Here is a 20110-nt window from a genome sequence, read left to right as displayed (position 1 = left end):
TATATATATATATATATATATATATATATGTATATATATTTGTATTATTTTGTATGGCTGCCGTATTATTGCAATGTGTATTGAACTTTTATCTGAATAAAATCTTCTATAATTTCGTACTTCAGCAAGTAAATACATTGCTGAATCATGTAAATTCGTGTGTGATTGATTCTATTTTTGCTTTATTCTCTCCTCTTGTAACTCGTTCATAACATGTGGACGACAACAAATATGGTAAAAAGGCGATCGCAAGAGGAGAAGTGCTGATAATGGGGTGGAGGAGAAAGTTACAAAACAAATGGAGAGGAGAGAGGAAGATAAGGAGGTCATACGATACTACTCAAGAAATTCACTTGGACATTTATAATTGTAAAGAGATTGACAAGTCTTCCATTTTAGACTTCAGATTTCTATTAAAAACTAAAAAAAACAAATCTAAATCTATAGGTACGTGCTATGCATTTCAAATACATCTTGTCATGTCTAAACACTGGTAATCTATATAATATATATATATATATTCTTCATTTCACATGCAGTAAATTCTTTACTATGTGGGTGGTGGCCATGGTTTGGGTTAGGAATTGCCAGTCTGTACTCTGTAGTCCAGTAGAACAATCCATTGAAAGCTTTGCTCATAATGGACCTGATCCAAATTAAGTCCAGTACTACAACCTTCGATTTTTCGCAGCGTGTATTCTCAATTCAAGCAGAACTGCAGATGTCAAGTTTGGTAGGTTTGGAATTTTCTTAAGCACGTATGAACAGGGACAGGGTGATTTGCAAGACATGTTACCAATTCTTTCACTTCAAGTGCATGTCTATAAATTTATATCCTCCATTTAGAAAAAGTGTATCGTCCCGCCGCCTGACTATCCGCGCCTCTACTCCAAGCAGAAAATGCGTCTCCATTGCAATTTTCTGACTTTTCTAATTGTCATTCTTGCTGTTTTGACATCCACCCATTTGATAAGTCCAAAGCCATCATTCCTCAAAAGTTTCGTTCATTTCAGTCTCGACTTCTTCTCATCCCCTTTGACAATATCAGTGCTCATCCCATACAGTTTAGGACGGCATCATCATCACCAACACAAAAAACACCGTAATGAGAGCAAAGTAGAATCTGTTTGCGATGATTTTCCACCTGACTTTCCCCCTCCGGAGACCAACACAACCTTGTATATTTGTGTTGATCGAAATGGGTGTTGTAATTTTACGTCGGTGCAAGCAGCTGTCGATGCAGCTCCGAATTCAAGCCTGAAAAGGACCATAATATGGATCAACAATGGCGTTTACTTGTAAGTGCATGCGTATTGTTTGTTTCCTCTTCAAATTTCTTTAAGTCAGTATTTTTGTTTCTTCTTGGCATTCCCCCACCCCCAAGTTTTGAATTTGCATGAAAATTCATAATTGGCTGTCATCAGTGAGAAAGTCAATGTTCCAAGAACCAAACCAAACATAACGTTTCAAGGACAAGGCTTTACATCAACTGCGATTGCATTCAATGACACGGCCAATTCTTCACATGGCACATTCTTTAGCGGCTCCGTTCAAGTTTTCTCCACTAAGTTCATTGCCAAGAACATAAGCTTCATGGTGAGATATAAAAAAACATACAAATATATATGCGTAATGGTTAGGCAATAAGATTTCGAGAGACATGATTGTGTTCTTACCCGTGCATGCTTGTCACAATCTTTGTCATGCTAGAATGTAGCTCCTATTCCTAGCCCTGGTGATGTTGGAGCCCAAGCAGTAGCAATCAGAGTAGCTGGAGATAAAGCTGCGTTCTGGGGTTGTGGATTCTTCGGAGCCCAAGATACCCTTCATGATGATAGTGGCCGCCATTACTTCAAGGATTGTTATATCCAAGGTTCCATTGATTTCATCTTCGGCAATGGAAGGTCACTTTATGAGGTAATGTGGTCTTTCCCAATGTATACTTAACCACCTGGCACCCCATATGAATAAGTATAGCGGGTTTGTTGTATCGATTTCAGTTCTCTTCAGGGTGAAGTAAAGTTATCACCCTCCACGCTACATAATGCGCTTTTTGTTTTGGTCACATGTTCATAATTCATCTCATCTGGAGATCGCTTATAAAATTCACAAATCAAGCGTGTGGTAATTAATTTGTGCTTGCTTAAGACAATCATCCAAAACCAAAAAGAGATTTCTTTTCCTTGATTTAAGTAGTCCTGTTTTCTCATGCAAATGTTATGAGAGAGAGAGAGAGAGAGAGAGAGAGAGAGAGAGAGAGCACTAAACAATAAGTAATCCTCGCATTGTTGGTTTCTACAGAATTGCCAGCTGGTTTCGATGGCAAACCCAGTACCCCCAGGATTCAGATCCATAAATGGAGCTGTCACAGCTCATGGCAGAGCTATCAAGGACGATAACACTGGTTTTGTGTTCGTCAACTGCAGCGTGGGAGGGTCTGGAAGAGTATGGCTAGGCCGGGCATGGAGACCATTTTCTCGTGTCATCTTTGCCTACACAACAATGTCTGATATCATTGCTCCAGAGGGCTGGAACGATTTCAACGACCCTACGAGAGATCTGTACGTACAGAATCTTGCATCATATGTGCTATTAATTTTGTAAATGGGGTTTAATTTCTAGATATAATGAATTATAATGATCAAATCTAATTCATGTTATCTCTGGTTTTGATTGCAAAAATGTAGGACTATATTCTACGGAGAATACGATTGCTCAGGTCCTGGAGCTAATATGAGCATGAGGGTTCCGTATGTTCAGAGACTCAATGACACACAGGCTTCTCCTTTCCTTAACATGTCATATATCGAAGGAGATCAGTGGCTACAACCTTATAATTTATAGGTTTTTTTTATTTGTAATATGATAATCAATGTATCTAAAGTTAAGAGTACTAAAGGCAAAAGTCGCAATTAATAATAATGTTATATTTGAAATATCTTAATTACAAGAAAATAGATCAATGGTTTCATTTATTCATCAAAATTGTACATTTGAAAAGGGATCTTGATTGTCTTGTTGAGCTCCTTTTTCTTTTCTTAATATTCTCTATCTAATGAGATAATTATTACTATGTTACCAATCTAGATAATCCTTTTTTCAAAAATTTTTTAGAACAATTGGATATTGATTTAAATTTTAATATCATAAAAACATTGATTCAATAGCGATAACCAAATAATATCTATAATATTATACTTTTATATATACCCCCATGACATTTTATTAACCTAATCTATAAATATACGAAACTCTAACATGACGTTTGTTCTTTTATATCAATTATTATATGTTAGTCAAGAGTTTGATGACTTGATAGCATATGATCTAATACTTTTTCAAATGAAAAATCTGGATATGAAATCCCCACCTCTATTGTAAAAAATAAATAAAATTATTATATGCCAAATGATTGCTTTGAAAACTCTAGAAATTGTTTGAGGTATTAGACTCGTGGCTTCTAAGGGCTGATTTAGTTAACAAAAACCAAATTATCTCATATCATTATAATTTTTTCAAATTTTCGCATAAAATATAATAAATAATTTAATTTTTTCAAATCTCAAAACAAAATTAATATTAAAAATTAATATTATAATAAAAATTTATTTAACTTTCAATAAAACATTTCATCTTATTTATACTACATAACCAAACGAGACCTAAATCTAAATGCAATATTAAAAACTCTTTAAATATTATCTATTTTTGAAGCGTTCGAAGCTTTTTTTATTTATTTTTGGAGCATTCGAAGCATGTTGTTAGAAATAGGGGGAGTTCGGTCCGATCACAGGAGGTTTTGTGGACCGGACTTGACCTATTCAGTCTAGGGTTCTCCCAACCTGGACTCGACCGAACAACTAAAGGATTGGGCCGATCCGGTCCCATTCGGGATAGTCCGGTCCAGTCAATCTGTTCAATTCACCCTGTTCTAAATGGGCCCAAATTTTTATATCTTATATTTTTTGACCCAACAGTGAAAGCTCATTAACAATTTATCTAATTTTAAGCCAAAAATATTAAAAAAGAACTTGAAAGAAAAATAAAATTAATCATAAATATAATATTAATATATATTAGTATAAATATAATATTATTAGTCTGTTAGTATATATTAATAGTTATTAACTTATTTACTATAACTAATAATACACTATTAACTTATTTATTATAACTAATAAATTAATAATACACAATTACACTAGTACTAATACTATATTATATTAACTAATGACTATATTAGTTGTATTGTTAAAATATTATATGTTAATGATAAATTAGTAATACTATATTAAATAATAGTATGAGCCAGTTTAGGATGAAAAACTCCTAACTTGAGATCAGGCCGAACGATTTTGGTTAGTCCAATCCCGTCTAAAAATGATCGGTCTAGTTAGTATTTTTGTTCGAACTGGCCGAAATTAAAACCAACCAGCCGAAACTCACCCTAGTTGGGAACGTACATGCATAGCCCAAAAGATTTTCATTCATTTTCATTTCGATACGCATGTGCACGATTAAAAACCTATTCTGAAGTCTAAACAGCTAGCTCAAGTTTCAACAGTGCATTTGGGTGGAGGAAGACCTTTTACGGTATTAAAAGCCAGAGCCGTAACTTTTGATTATTTAGAGAAATTCTTACAAAAGTATTAGGTAGTGATATCAGATGTTTAATATTTTTATTTTATTAACAAATTAATTATTAAGTAATTTAGAACCAAAGATATTAGATATTTTCATATTGTCATAGTGCACGTGTCATTAAAAATTATTATTTATATAAATAATATTAATAATGTAACATTTGCTTTATGATGAAAGCACCCACCATATTGTACGTTTTTTTGTTATGAAACTAATGAAATAAGAAAGAGGGAAAGATAAAGAAAGAAAGAAAAAGAAAAAGAAATGAAAGAATGCGTAGAATTATTCAATCTTAAAAATTCTTGAATGATACTCATATATATAGGAGTACAAAAGAATTTAAGTATAAATTAAGTTTTAATTGGCGGCTAGAGGCAGTCAATTATGATGGCTAAGAGCGGTCATAATTGACTACTAAGGATAGTCTTAATTGATGGCTAAACATGGTCTTAATTGACGGCTAAATATGGTTATACAAATCCGTTTATAACACTCCCCCTTTGGATGACCATACATAAAGAATATGTCTCGTTAAAACCTTACCAAAGAAAAACCAAGTGGGAAAAAAACCAATGGCGAAGAAAAACGAGTACAACATTCATATGTATCGTCAAGTGCTTTAAGATTGCTTCATTAAAACCTTGTAAAGGAAAATCCAATGGGATAAAACCTTAGCGAAAGAAAAATAGTACAATCAGTATATGTCTTCAAGACATTTACTCTCCCTGAAAAGTGTATGATAATAGGTCTTCAACTCTCTGCATTCCAATATTCTGCACAATCTTCTTAAATGTTACAGTTGGTAATGCTTTAGTAAATAAATCTGTCAGATTATCGCTTGACCGTATCTGCTTGACATTAATTTCACATTTCTCCTCATGAATTGCAATGATTTTTGAGTGATTTGAAAATATAATAGATTGTGTTTGCTTGACAGATCTTCATGATATAGCAGAATTTTCATAATTAAATAATATCTAATTTGAGATATACCTCTGTGTGGATCTGAAAAATAACCTGCATCCGCATATCCAACTAATTGTGGACTTGATCCATATTGATAAAATAATTTCATATCAATCGTACCTCGAAGGTAACGAATGACATATTTAATACCATTCTAATGTCTTTGAGTTGGTATAGAACTATATCTTACAAGTAAATTAATTAAAAATGCAATATCAGACCAAGTGCAATTTGCAAGATACATCAGGGATCCAATTGCACTGAGATAAGGTACTTCAAGACTTAAGAATTTTTTCATTGTCTACACAATGACGAAATTGATCTTTCTGCACATCAAGTGATTGAACAACCATTGGAGTCCTCAGGTGATAAGCTTTGTCTATATAAAAGTGGTTCAAGACTTTATAGTGAAAAGTCTTTGAGTTAATGCATCTCAATATTATGTACCAACTCTTTAAATGATGCAGTTGGTAATGTTTTGGTAAACAAATTCACCATATTGATTCAAGATAATTTTAATATTAAATTCACTACTCTTCTGAAATTGTACTTTTCTAGAGTTCTTGTAAATAACATAGTTAGTGAAGAAGTTATCAAAATTAAGCCGCCAACATCCATATTCAACAAAAATGGTGGCCATCTTTTCAAACCAGACAAACACTGTAGGATTTTACAACTCTTTTGGAGCTGTCAGGTACCGCAGGGTTATGATGCTACATCTCTTGTCTCTTGTAGAGAGATGCTTCAAGAAAGACGTTGTGAAGCAATAGAGATGCTTTGTCATTCCTTTTACTCACCTGAGGATGTTGCTCTTATGATAGGAGTAGAGATTCATTTTTCTGGAATGAGTTATTCTGATGTCGTTTCAAAATCAAGATTTCTTAGTACTCAATATTCTGTCTCTGTTACGACCATGTCTCAGAGGTTGTGATGCAGGGGGCTCCATGTGCCTTTTTTTGACCTCAAATTCTGCTGTTTTCCCCTCCGAATCACTAGTTTTAGTTATTTTTTACTATTTATGGTAATATTTCGCTTGTCAGTTAGGAAGTCATTTTACAACCGATTTGGGCCGAATTTTTTGCAGATTGCTTATTTTATTTCGAATTTCAATTTAGAGTAATTTCCGAGATTTTGCTATTTTTGGCAAAATTCAGAAAAACACGATTTTTGGCTATAACAGTCCGGCTTGTGGACTGATTTTGATCATTGCTTGATTTTATAATATTCCGTTAAACCCTAGAGACTTTTCTCTCTGGTTTTGGGCGATTTTTCTCCTGTGAATCATCCGTTGGGACTAGCCTGCAGGATAATCGCTATTCTGTCCGGCGTCAGGTTGTTAGCTAAAGTGAATGAGGTCAACCAACTCAATAATCAAATATCTTAATTGCATTAAGAGCTCTCTGTGAAAAGTCGTAAGAACAAGAAACAGGAAAATAAGGCGTTAAAATAGTATGCCTGTGGTCTTCAAGATCAACAGCAACGGATATTTGAAGAAGTCCAAAGATTTAGAGAATAAGGACAAGCTGCATTTAATCTTGTAGCGGATATCTGAAAAAGTCCAACTTCTAATAGAGTAGGGGCAAGCTGCTTTTAATTTTACGGCCTAATAAATAAATGTAGGATATATGTGTTTAGCGTATCCTCTATCAAGATATATAATTTTGTCTCGCTTTCATAATTTTCTCTATAAAAGAAATATTCAGCCCATTTTCATTCGCATCTCATTTTTTTACTTTTCTGTAATTAGTCTACATTCTTACTCTGCAATCTCTCTCTGCATTATTACTCTACAATGGCCAAGTAATCTTCTCGTGACCAATATATGAGGTATTATACATCTCGTTCACAACTTGTTTCTGCTTCTACCGTAGGTGCTATAATGCAATATAATAATGATCTGACTGATAAGTCAGATAATGATGCTATATACGAGCTTTTAAGTCTCGGTATTCGATACTCATCAACCATTGTCTTATTTTCTTAGCGACTATGATCCAAAACTTGTGAGGTTGACAAACTCAATGAGAAAATTTCTATCATTCAGTGACTTCTTCTTGCTGAAGATAGGAGCAATAAAGCAAGAGAATAGAAATTTAAAATCATTGCTTGACTCTTCTTTTCGATTGCATGCTCCTTTAAATATAGATGCCATGCAAATTTTTTAAGAATAAGAGTGTTTAAAGAATGAGGTGAAGAGCCTCAAATTTCTATTATTTTGTTTCGAAATAGTAAAATAATATTTCACAAATATTCATATTGTGTTTCTATCTTCTCGTATATGTTCTTTGTATTCCATTTTATTTCTAATAATGTACATTTCTTACAAAACCGTAATATGAATCTAAAATACTAATTGCATTTAAAAGATGGTATTTTAGAACTAATAATTTCATTCATCTCCCCCTCGAAGTTGAAAGGGTTTCTGATTTATATTTCAAATATGTACAATTTTCATGAGCTCTTCTAGAGCTTCAATGACATTTAAATCATCTATATAAACTGCAATAAAAGCTAATTTATATATTAAAAATATATGGAAAATAACTTGTTCTACATGCATTTAGATTATTTTAAATCATATAAGGATTTTTAAAACTTGATTGAATAAGTACTTCAGGACTATATGCTTCATGCATTTCATATCTAGTGATCCATATAAATATGCAATTATTCATGCATACCCAAATTCTTGGTAACTATCAAGCTAATAAAAATTGCAATATAATTTCATCAACTTCAAAAGCATATCAATATTATTTTTGCGAGAAACCAACTCATGATTTATATATCACATTTCATTTTCTTTATACAAATACCCACTGATATTCAACAAGTATCACATTTTAGGTGTTTGAACTAGAAGTCCATATGTATCATATTTTACTAGTGATATCAATTCTGCAAGAATTGTTTCTTTCTCTTTTGGCCAATATTTTTGCGTCGGTATTATTTGACAGTTCTGGTAATGTCAAGTGCCATCTTATATGAAAATACGTTGTTGACAAAAATTTTATTTCTATCCAGAATTTCTCCAATACTCATGAAATGTATCGAGATTTCGTTATTTTCAGGTACATGTCTTTCTTCAAGGAAAGACATTTTATGAAAAACCTATTCCGGACGTACTCTTTAAGAGAATTATACTCTTCAAGAGTTTTTATTATGGGAGAATTTTGTACAAAAAGTTTGGATGGATCTTATTGCTTGTTTTGTGGATATGGCCTCTTTAAGAGCACCAATTTCTTTTCTTTGTACTTTTCTCTTTCGGGATGCTTTATCTTTTGTATCAATAGGTCTCACACACTTTTAGACATGTTTTATATTCATTAGACTGCTAAATTTCTTAATTGTCTTATGAGGACTTCAATCCTCGTTGAAATTTTAGCAACTAGAATATGAGATATTTTTATCTTATTGCATCCATAAATTAATTATTATCTAAACTTCTATTTCACCTACAATAATCAAGATAACGTCGAATTATTTTATTTTATTTGCTTCTAGCAAATTTTTTCTTTCCGCTCATGGTGGAAAAATTTTATAGTAAAAGAATTTTCTAGTTCTTTTATAGATGTCCATATGAAAATTATTCGACTTATCGTAATTGATTTCGGATGATCAAGATAATCATGAAAAACATACAAATATTTTGACTCATATAACTTTTGGTGCATCATAATATTTGATTCAATAGTTGTATAATATCATCTCAAAAAGAAAGTTGGTAGTTTTTTCAATACGAGCTTCTGGCCCGAAATTATGGAAGTACTATAAAGATATTCATTACCACGTCCAATTTCTTAGTTTTTTTGAAAAACAATGCACCATTCTCTTATGATAATGATATAAATCCAATACCAATCACTTCAGGGAATGATGTAAAACTAGTAGGACGTGACTAATGATTTCTTAACAAAACTTCATTATTTTGCTCAGCCACTAGAAGACAAAATATAAGTTTAAAATATCCTGTAAAGTTTCGCACTCGATATTGCTACTTCAGAAGCACATTTGAGGCATTCATTTTAAATAAATATTCTTTAGTGGTTTTTTTCTACACAATTTCAATTATGCAATTTCAGGTGCATTAATCATAACGAACTTTTGGGAGGATCCTAATCTTTTGATACACGTACACTCCTTTAAACTATCTCACAGAATCAATAGATTTTTTATTATGAGATACTCAATAAAATTATTGGTTTAGGGTGATCCTTCAGGGATGTTCCATTTCTATTCTAAGATGAATCTTATCATCAATAATTCATAACAAGTATAAAAAAATAAATAGAACTTGTATATAAACTATGTGAATAAAAATTGACCACAGATATAACTGAAATGTAAATTATAAAAATTTTAATTCACCGTAGATATAACTGAGATGTAAACTATATGAATAAATATAGAATTTTATCAAATAATAATAAGGAATATAATCTTTAATACTCACATTGAGGATTGCAAATAATATATTGAAAAACTTACTTGAAATAGAAGATCACACTAACTTCAGAATCATCAGAACTTTCGTGCTGATAACGTGTTATGAAACTAATGAAAAAAGAGAGAGGGAAAGACAAAGAGAGAGAGAAAAGGAAAGAGAGGAAAGAATGCATAGGATATTCAATCTTGAAAACCCTTGAATGATATCCATATATATAGAATACAAAAGAGTTTAGGTATAGCTTAAGTCTTAATTGACGGCTAAGAACGATCATAATTGACGGCTAAATATGATTTTAATTGACGGCTAAAAATGATCATACAAGTTCGTTTATAACAGTTTTAAAAATATCTAATAATTCTTTGAACAATGAGCAAGGATTGCTTGCTTATTTATTTAATGGCTGGTGCTACTCCCATTACTGGGGCTCCCACTAGTATAATTTAAGGGTTTTCTTAACACTTTCAAATAGTTTTTAAAAAAAAAAAAAATTCACAATATCATTAAAAAAATACTTCATTAATCATAAAATAAAATAAAAAATCCCAACAAAAAGTCTAGCATTATTCTTATTTAATTATTCGTATTACAAAAAGACTTGTAAAAAGTATCCTAAATAAAAAGGGTAAAACTAAATATTTAGAGGAAAAAAAAGGTTGTTGTTATAAGGAGTGTTAACGTCGTATATCATACGCCCTTGGGTCGGGTCGCTCAGCTGGGCCAGGTCTAAGGAGTGTTAACGTCGTATTTCATACACCATTGGGTTGGGTCGCTTAGTTGGGCCAGGTCTTCACTCGATTCGGATCCTGAGGTAAGAGAAGGGTGGCCCTTTGGTAGTCCGGGGAACCTCCGATGCCAAAGTTAGTATAGAAATCAAGATACTTTAAAGAAGATGACAACAATGGACTATAATTCACAACAGACTTGGGTTCTACGTCTTTACCTTGCAATTCTAGGCGACCTTTATACTGGGTCTTTTAGGTCAGGTGGGCCATGCCCTGTGTTCTGGGGTAGAGGGACGCCTCCCCTCGAAGTCTCCACCACCATGTAACATTTAATGTATCGTAGTTTTCTTAGTGTCAGTCATTTAATGTGGTGTGAGTCTCTGGCAGAGTTGGCTGATGCTAGGGGTGAGTTCGGTCCGGTCTGGGGAGGTTTTGTGGACCGGACTGGACCTATTCGGTCCAGGGTTTTCCCACCCTAGACCGGACCAAACTCCCTCAAGACTGGTCAGGTCCGGTCGGTCCATTCGGTCCACTGTTGAATTTTTTTTTTTTTTTTAAATCCAATGACATTTTGTTTAATACTTGTGTAATTATATTGTGATATATTTAATATATATACATATAGTATACTATTATATATATATTATTAATACGCTAATACTATTAGTCTATTAGAAATAATACTATAACTAATAACTATATTATAACTAACAACTATATGTAATAATAGTAATAGTGATAACTACATATGTAACTATATGTAATACTAATAACTAATACTATTAGTCTATTAGTACTAATAACTATACTAGTACTAATACTATAACTAATAGCTATATGTAATGATAGTAATACTATATGTAATACTATATTAAATAATAGTAATAATAGTAAAACTCTTATTACTAATACTCTATATAGTTATAGTGATTTAATACTAATATATTACATATTAAACTAACTATACTAATACTATTAATTATAAATTTACAAATATATGATATATTATAATTTATACGATAACTTTTATAATATGTTAATACATTAATATATATACTAGTACTATATATATATTTTTGATCGATTATACTAGTACTATATATTATATTTAATAGTTATACATTAAAGAATATATTAATACATTAATACTAAATATATATAGTTATATACTTATAATGATTTAGTTATTATGAATCTATGATTATTATGAATCTATGATTAGTATAACTATTTAATTGTATTAGTATTAGACTATTAGTAATTCAATTTGGCTATATTATATTAGTAATATTAGTTATGTTGAATCAGTTAGTTAGTATAACTATATTCTACATTATTAGTATTAATATAAATATTAGTATTAGTTATAACTATATAGCCTATATTAGAATTGAGAGTCTTAGACTATATAATAGACTAATAATATTAGTACAACTATATAAGTATATTGTATAGCTATATATTAGTTTTAATTATAGTGATTAGTATAACTATATAATAGTAGACTATTAGTATAATTATATATTAGTATTAGTTATATTGTTATGGTGATTTAGTATATTATAGTTTATATATTATATTTATACTATAACTCTTATAATATATTAATATATACTAGTACTACATATTATAGTTATATATTAAAGAATATAATAATACATTCATCCTAAATATATATAGTTATATTTCTAGTGATTTAATTATTAACTTATTATGATTAGTATAACTATATAAATTATATAATAATATATTAGTATTAATAGTAGACTATTAGTATAGGTCACTATAGCTATTGTTGAAGTATTAGTTATAGTGATTTAGTATAACTATATATTAGTATAAGTATAACTATAGTCTATATTAGACTATTAATATTTTTTATACCATATATAATTATATAATTAATTATATACAACTATTATATAAATAATATATATAAATAATAATTTTTTTTTAAATTTCTATTCGGTCTAGTCCGGGGTGAAAAACCCATGGACTGGGACCGGACTAAAACCCTTCGGTCCTTTGAAAAATGGACTGGACTGGACCGGACCGAATTGGGTTCAGTCTGGTCCGGTCCAGAAGTGGCCGGTCCGGTCTGTTTATCTGGTCCGGACCGTTCGATTCTCAGCCCTAGCTGGTGCCGTCTCTCCCCCTTTTCCTCGATCATGGTTTTTCGCGTCCTTCTGCAATGCCCCATCTCCATGTTGATGATTACCTCTGACTCATATTGTTTTGGAGCCGGCCCGACCCACATGGGTCTAGGACCCACCCTGAGCTACCAAGGGGGGCTCTTCCTAGCTCGGGTCGGCATTCCTAGAGCTCATGGGCTTGGCAAAGTAATGGGCCTAGGGCGGTATCATAAGCTTTAGGCCCTAACAAAAATACCCCCTAATAGTTACCCTGTCAATTCTCATCAGGCTGGATTGATGGGAATTTCCATAGTTACTTGTTTGTTGCAGCTGATCAATCTTCTCGTCACTGAATAGCGGCATTGGCTGGTCAATGGCCGCTCCACATGTCTGATATCAATTCCCTATATGCTACCCTCGGGGTGCTGATACAACTCTCGTCGCTTCGCATATCCTACAAGTTAGGCTATCAAATGCTACCCCCATCCGCGACTGTAAGATCATGTCTTTAAATTCGCTTCCTTTTTGTCTGTGTTGCTATCTTCTTCTGCCTTCTGTGTTTCTATTGTGCTCATTGACCTCCTTTTCTGGCAACCTCAACTCTTTCTTGCTTTACTTAATCTTCCTAGCCCTGATGGCTTCCCAGAAACCCACCAACTTGACTGGCTCTATGCACCGCTTGGAGGCAGGCTTGTCGGAGCTCAGGTTCTTAGGTCATTGCTGGCACTCTAAGGCCCCAGCCTTTCTTGAATCTCTAAGACTGACCTGCTACATTCTAGATTTGGTTATTTTGGAAGTTCCTGGGCCGTGTGAAGGGGCAGTGAGTGCGAATGGCTCGGTGATGAGGGTCGCCCTTTTTCCTGGCATGTTTTCCTACAAGGCAAGACTGCACTTTCCTCATCCTGTCCGCGAAGTCCTGTATCACTTAGGACTGTCTCCTGCTTAGCTCCATCTGATTGCTTGGTGGATTATGATATGATGTTGCGTGCTATGGCGACGGGCTTTGTTGAAGTCTGACCCAGAGAATGCCGTTCTTACTTATCACAAGTTCCTCCTGACTCATCATATACGAGATCTGCAGCTTCAGGGGAGTGGCGCCTACGCTGGTTGTGCTGGAGTCGAGATACCGCAAAGTCTCGGACTAGATCGACAGATTTTTCTTCGTGGGCAGTCGACGATGAAAATTCCCAATGGGACAAATTTCCCAGGCTGAGTTCCTGATAAAGGTGGCCTGGGGAGTTGTGCCGAACGACAAGGCGGTGCGCCATGTGGCTACATCGGATGAGTTACGTCGCATTGCAATTGTGCAGAATTGGGCAGCCTGGTATTCACTCCTGGTTCACTCTGAGGTCCTCCTAGGAGAAGATAGTATGTTTGCCTTCCCACCCCCGTTAGGTCATGTTGCTCCTTTTGCTCAGGGTGTGGTGCCTGGACCTTTGCCTCTCTTTTCGAGGAAATGGGCCACTGAATCCTCTCCCGAAGATAAAGGGAAGAAGATTTGTCCGGAGCCAAGGGGGGAGGTCCAAACGTCTCCTAAGGTCTTGGCTCCCCGGACGATTAGTGCGGCTCGTCCCGTCTCCGCAAAGATGATTGGCCCTCCTTCCTCTTCTGCAATGCTCTGCTGACACCAACGGGTCGGGGCGTTGCTGGGCCCGAGTGCCACTTCTAAGTCCCTTCTTGTTACTGTCTCTAGTACATTTCGGCGGATGCTACTGGCACCTTTGCGAAGGGCAAAAGTGGTCAACATGCACTTTTGGAGTGTTCTTCTTGATAGGGCGCATCGGCAAACCTGGATAATTCAACCCCCTTTGTTGAATGCCAAGATGTCTCCCTCTCTGTCATCCACTGCTCAGTCCCTGATTGAAGCCTTTGACCTTAATAAGGCTTCGGATCCCCTCTGAGTCGATCCTAATGACAAAGGCATCTCTAACTCTAACCGCATCCCCACCTCGGGTGAGAAACTGGTTGTTGCCGCCCAGGATGGGTCTGGAGATGGGAGGCCAGCAGGGGTGCAAGAGCCTTCCACCCCGTCAAGCCTCGGAGGGAAAGTGCTGGAGGTGCCTTTAGCTCACACCCCGTCGAGCCCTGGCAAATCGGTAGATGGGGCAGTGGGTTCCTCTGAGGATGATGGTTGCCAGTTCGGGAGTGAGAGTGATCCTTTTGTAGCGGTTCCCTCTGTTTTGTCAGTGAGAGAGGGTGCCTTGATCGGGCCTGGTGAAGATGATCCAACTAAGTCCATCCGAAGGGAAGTGCATTCTCTGGAAACTGTGAACATAACAATTCCTGCCGATCTTCTGAACGAGTCCCTAAGGGAGGTTCTTGCCATAGGTCGCGAGGTGAAGCGGCTACAAGGACTTCTCTCTGAGGTACTTCTCTCATCCCACATTCCTTTTCTACTCTCTTGGTCTTAAGCCTGTTGTTTACCCTCAGAGCCTATGCAGGGAATAAGAGAGCTAGCACAGCGCATTGTCGAAGGTGAGGTACGGCGCCTCCGATCCATAGCGGAGCAGGGGAGGAAAGAGTAAGAGAGCATGGAGACAGAGCTGGCTGTGGCTCAGGAGTGGGCTCTGAAGACCCAGAAGTCCCTGAGTAGGCTCCAGGAATCACGAGACCTTCTCCCAACGGAGAATGAGGAGTTGAGGGGTCTGCAAGAGTTCCACTTATGTTGGATCAAGATGCTAAAGGAAGAGTGTTCCAACCTATCTGCCATTGTGGAGGATCACGGGGTTTTGTTGGCTACAGCCCGGGTCTGCGAAGAAGAGACGCTAGCTGACCTAGCTGCGAGCACTTCCATGTTTGGCACAAGGGGAGGAGACTGTGAAGATCCCCCGATTAGCTCCGAACGAGAGCCAAACCCTGCCAAGACAGGCTCTTCTGATCCACAGAATGGACTAGAGCTTCCCGATCCTAATCCTCCTCCATAGCGTAGTTCTTCTTTCCCTTGTCGTGTATTTTCTTGGGGCAGCGTCAATAGTAAATGCCACGTGGTCCCTTTGTAAATTGTAGAAGGATTCATCAGTAAAGCTTTCTTTCCGCATCTAATATGATGGAGCCATTTGATGTGCATATACCCTGAATCTCAGGATGTGAACTGTCATTCCCAGCCTATATATAGGTCCCCTCCCTTCCTTGCTTCCCACCAAATCTTCCTTCCTTCTTCCTCAAGCATTCTGAAATTCTACCTTCTCTTTTTCCCCCTTGCACTAATATTGATTGCTCTTAAATTCGATGGGTACCCTGATTTAGTGCTGGGTTTGTGATATCGAATCCTATGATGAGTTCTTATGGAGACATGGGCGTGGCGTCCTCCTTGAGGTTCCCACAGATGCCCTTCTAAAAGTTATGTTGTTCTTCATTATTGGGATATGTTTTGAAAAGATGGCATGTCCCTAGTCTTGCAAAATGATACTTCATTGGATTTCCCTGCCTCAGAACTCCTCACACAGTTCGCGATTCTTCCTGACATCCCAGGTTGCCCTCACATCTGGGACAAGTAGGGTTTCCTTCCCTGGCCGGGTCAGCGAAGGGGATTTTTGGTGTCCTGGGCTTGCTCAAGCCCTAACGTTTCCTCTCCGGCCCAAAGAGGAGTAGGAGTAAGAGAAGGGTCCACGACGGGAGGGACGACAGAGGATCTCTCCTTCAACTCGAGCTCTTTGGGGAATCCATAGAGCTCGAGTTGATAGCACCCCCTCCCCCCATGAGGCAATTCGTCTCCTGCTTTCCCTCCTCATCTCGATACTTGTTGGATGGTGCCTCTCTAGGGTTGCTGTTTGAATCCTGGGAGCCACTGTTCCCATTTTTGCCGATGCTACCTGTAACAGCCTGCTAGAAATTCAATTATGGAATTTCTATTGATTTTAGGAACCTCGTGAAAACTCTATAAGCTTGCATGAATCCATTAATCATATAAGTTTTAGTCTAACTACATAGTTAGTGTTATTACTCATTATGGTATCAGAAGTGTGTTTTTGATTATTGGAGATAGTTAGAAGTGTCTAAATGTATTATGGTTTGTGCCATTAGACTCGGAGGGTTAATTAAGGTCTTATGGCGCAATAACACTTTTTCATATTTTCGGACGAAACGTCTGTTCAAAACTGTAGATATTATTAGATAAAAATATCTTGAGCTAATTTTTGTAGATATTTTTGGATAAAAATATTTTAAGCTAATTTTGTGGATATTATTGGATAAAAATATTTTAAGCTAATTTCGTGGATATTATTGGGTAAGAGAGTCCTACACTTAACTCTCATTTCGGGTAAGAGTCCTACACTTAACTCTCACTCTAGCCTCATCGCTTCTATATCTCATCCATAAGTATCTCCAGCCACCCCTCCCCACGAAATTATCTCATTTACACTTTCCATTAAAAGAATACCAAACACTCTCTCTCGGACAGCTTTTAAGATTTCTTTTGCACACCCATTTCGAAGCTTTTGTAAGTATTTTATCATAAAATATCCTTCATATAAATTGTTCCTTTTTTATTCTAGTATATGTGGATATCTTATTTGTCCCATTTGAAGATCATTTGGTCAATCAAATATTGTGTAAACTATAGAAAGGTCATTCTAGGAGATAAACTGGAGAATATGTTATAGTTTGGAGTTTTTGACCAAGCTAATGGATAGATATTGGTCCGAAATTTTTATGGAGTATTGTTAACATGTATATCTGACTATTGGTTGAGGATTTTTGCATGATTAAAGGTTTTGATGAAAGATTTTCTTAGATTTAGAAACTTAGAAACTGGAAGAGGAAAAACAGTTTCTGTTTTGATAAAGTTTAACTCTTTGGTGGTCTAAACCTATTCCAATGACTTTGATAATTTTATTGGAGGATCCTAAGCATCTTATATACATGTATATTATTATTTTGAAGATATTTGATGTTAGTTTCAAAGATATGAAATTTTATGCAAAGAGATATTCAGATAAGCCAAAGTGTGGATGTTTTTGGCTAAATTTATGTTTTGATTAATTTTTAATCATGTGATCTTAAATTAGAAGCTTATATATGTTTTAGGACATCTTTTTAAACCATGTGATGGTTTGGTTTGAAGATCACATATTTATAAGTCATAGATCAAAAGGTTGATCAAAACAAGTTGGAAACAAAAATCAATAGAAATAGCATATGGAAATTTCGGCCCTATAGAGTTTTAATAGTTGTGATTAGTTTTAAATTTTTCTAAATTGATATTTGAATTGAGGATAAAATTTACATGAGGCATGTAAATTTTGGTGACTTTTAGAGTTAGTATGTAAAATCCTTAAGTTATGGGTAAAACGGTCATTTTCCTACATGCAGAGAGTAAAATGAAAATTTTACTCTTTAAGTTAGTATTTTTCATATTTCAATTTATTAGTGATTTAGTGCTAACTTTTAGAATCACTAATTACAGTTCCTCGTGATCGCGTTTAAGGTTTTATAAGAAAAGCGGAGATCGAGGTAAGTTAGCTTTTAACTTACTAGCAGTCTACTGTGTATATGTGCTAAGTAAAGGAACTATATTGTATGTATGTGTGTTATCATATATGTCATGTCATGCCAAGTTATCACGTAATTGTCTATTATACAGAATTTATTCTGTCATCAGTTTTTATCTGTTACATAATATATTCTGTCATGTGTTGCTGTACATTACAAGTACGTCATGCTAAGTATGTCATCTATTACATGTATGTCAAGTCATGTAATATTCACTGTTGCAAGTATGTCATGTTAAATATGTTGTCTATTATATGTTATGTCATGTTACGAAATGTTTCTATCTCAAGTTGGTCATGTATTTCAAGTTATGTTCAAGTCACGTTATGTTACGTCAGAGATTCAGTCCTTTCATATTCTAGTCACGTTTCATCTTGAGTACATTCAGTTTCGTGGGGTCCACAACATCTGTGGCACACAAAGTATGAGGTCACAGCAATTGTGACGCATACAATACATGGGGCCACAACAACTGTGAAATATGTATTTAACTACATTGTGATGTGTAGAATACATGGAGCCGCAACAATTGTGGAGTATGTATTTTTCATGTTAAGTCAAATTTGTATAAAATACATGGGGCCACAACAACTGTGGAGTAGTATTTTTCATGTTAAGTCAAGTTTGTGTAGAATACATGGGGCCACAACAACTGTAGAGTATGTATTTATACGTAGAATACATGGGGCCACAACAACTGTAGAGTATGTATTTTTCATGTTAAGTCAAGTTTCAGAACAAGTTCATGATAAGTCAAGTTTCATATCACGTTCATGTTAAGTCAAGTTTCAGAACAAGTTCATGATAAGTCAAATTTCATATCATGTTCATGTCAATTCAAGTTCAGTTCACGTTTCAATTTAAGTTATGTCAATTATGCTATATTGTACGTCAAGTTATGCTTCAATTACTTATGAATTTGATTATGCATTCATGCTTTTACTGCCATCCATGCATCATTAGCCTGTATGGAAGTTTGTTTGTTAACTTACTGAGATTTGTAATCAAATCTCACTTTGGTAGTTCCAACTACCATTTCCCCAGAATGGTAGATCTTGTTACAGGACCTGAAGGAGAATCAGGAGCTGACCAACTAGACACAGTTGATTGAGCGACGATGCGACGTCAATGTTAATATAGTAGTTAACGTAAATTACTACTTGTACTATAGAGTTGTATCTCCAGTACTTTTTGGATCATAAGCATTTTGGACTAGTGTTGTGATCTTAATTGTTCAATGGGTCTTTATATATGAAATATGTTTTAAGCATTTGGGCTATTTTCGGTTTGGTGCATAGTATTGCTAAAAAAAAAAATTTATCCGCTGCGAATATTGCTGATGGCTGGCAAAATTTCATATTGCAGATTTTACAAGTTCGCTCGAGCGGAGGCTTTTGGCCGCTCGAGCGAATTCAGGCAGATTCAAACGCTCGACTGCCGCTCGACAGGGAGCTCGAGCGGGTTGCTGAAAAACGAAGATCGCTCGAGCAGAGACATTGGCCGCTCGAGCGAAATCAGGCAGAGTCGAACGCTCGATGTGCGCGCGATAGGACGCTCGAGCGAAATCAGGCAGAGTCGAACGCTCGACGCGCGCTCGACACCCCGCTCGAGCGAACATCGTATTTTGACAGATTTTAGGTTTTCCGCCGTGGGACCATATAAAAGGCCATTCTTCACTCTAGAGCCGCGGTTTTTGACTGGAG

General features: G+C 35.5%; 1 protein-coding gene across 1 annotated transcript; it reads left to right on the top strand.

Annotated features, from left to right (window-relative positions):
• Nucleotides 1–856: 856 nt before the first annotated feature.
• Nucleotides 857–2975, top strand: LOC122305552 (probable pectinesterase 8). Its single transcript, XM_043118148.1, has 5 exons — nt 857–1298; nt 1425–1596; nt 1711–1917; nt 2302–2561; nt 2688–2975. The coding sequence occupies exons 1-5, from the start codon at nt 901–903 to the stop codon at nt 2842–2844; spliced, it is 1194 nt and encodes a 397-aa protein (XP_042974082.1). The 5' UTR covers nt 857–900; the 3' UTR covers nt 2845–2975.
• Nucleotides 2976–20110: the final 17135 nt, after the last annotated feature.

This window comes from Carya illinoinensis, chromosome 3 (genome assembly GCF_018687715.1).
Source record: "Carya illinoinensis cultivar Pawnee chromosome 3, C.illinoinensisPawnee_v1, whole genome shotgun sequence".
Taxonomy (NCBI): domain Eukaryota; kingdom Viridiplantae; phylum Streptophyta; class Magnoliopsida; order Fagales; family Juglandaceae; genus Carya; species Carya illinoinensis.
Note: the sequence above shows the minus strand (reverse complement) of the source record. Positions and strands in the feature narration are given on the sequence as shown.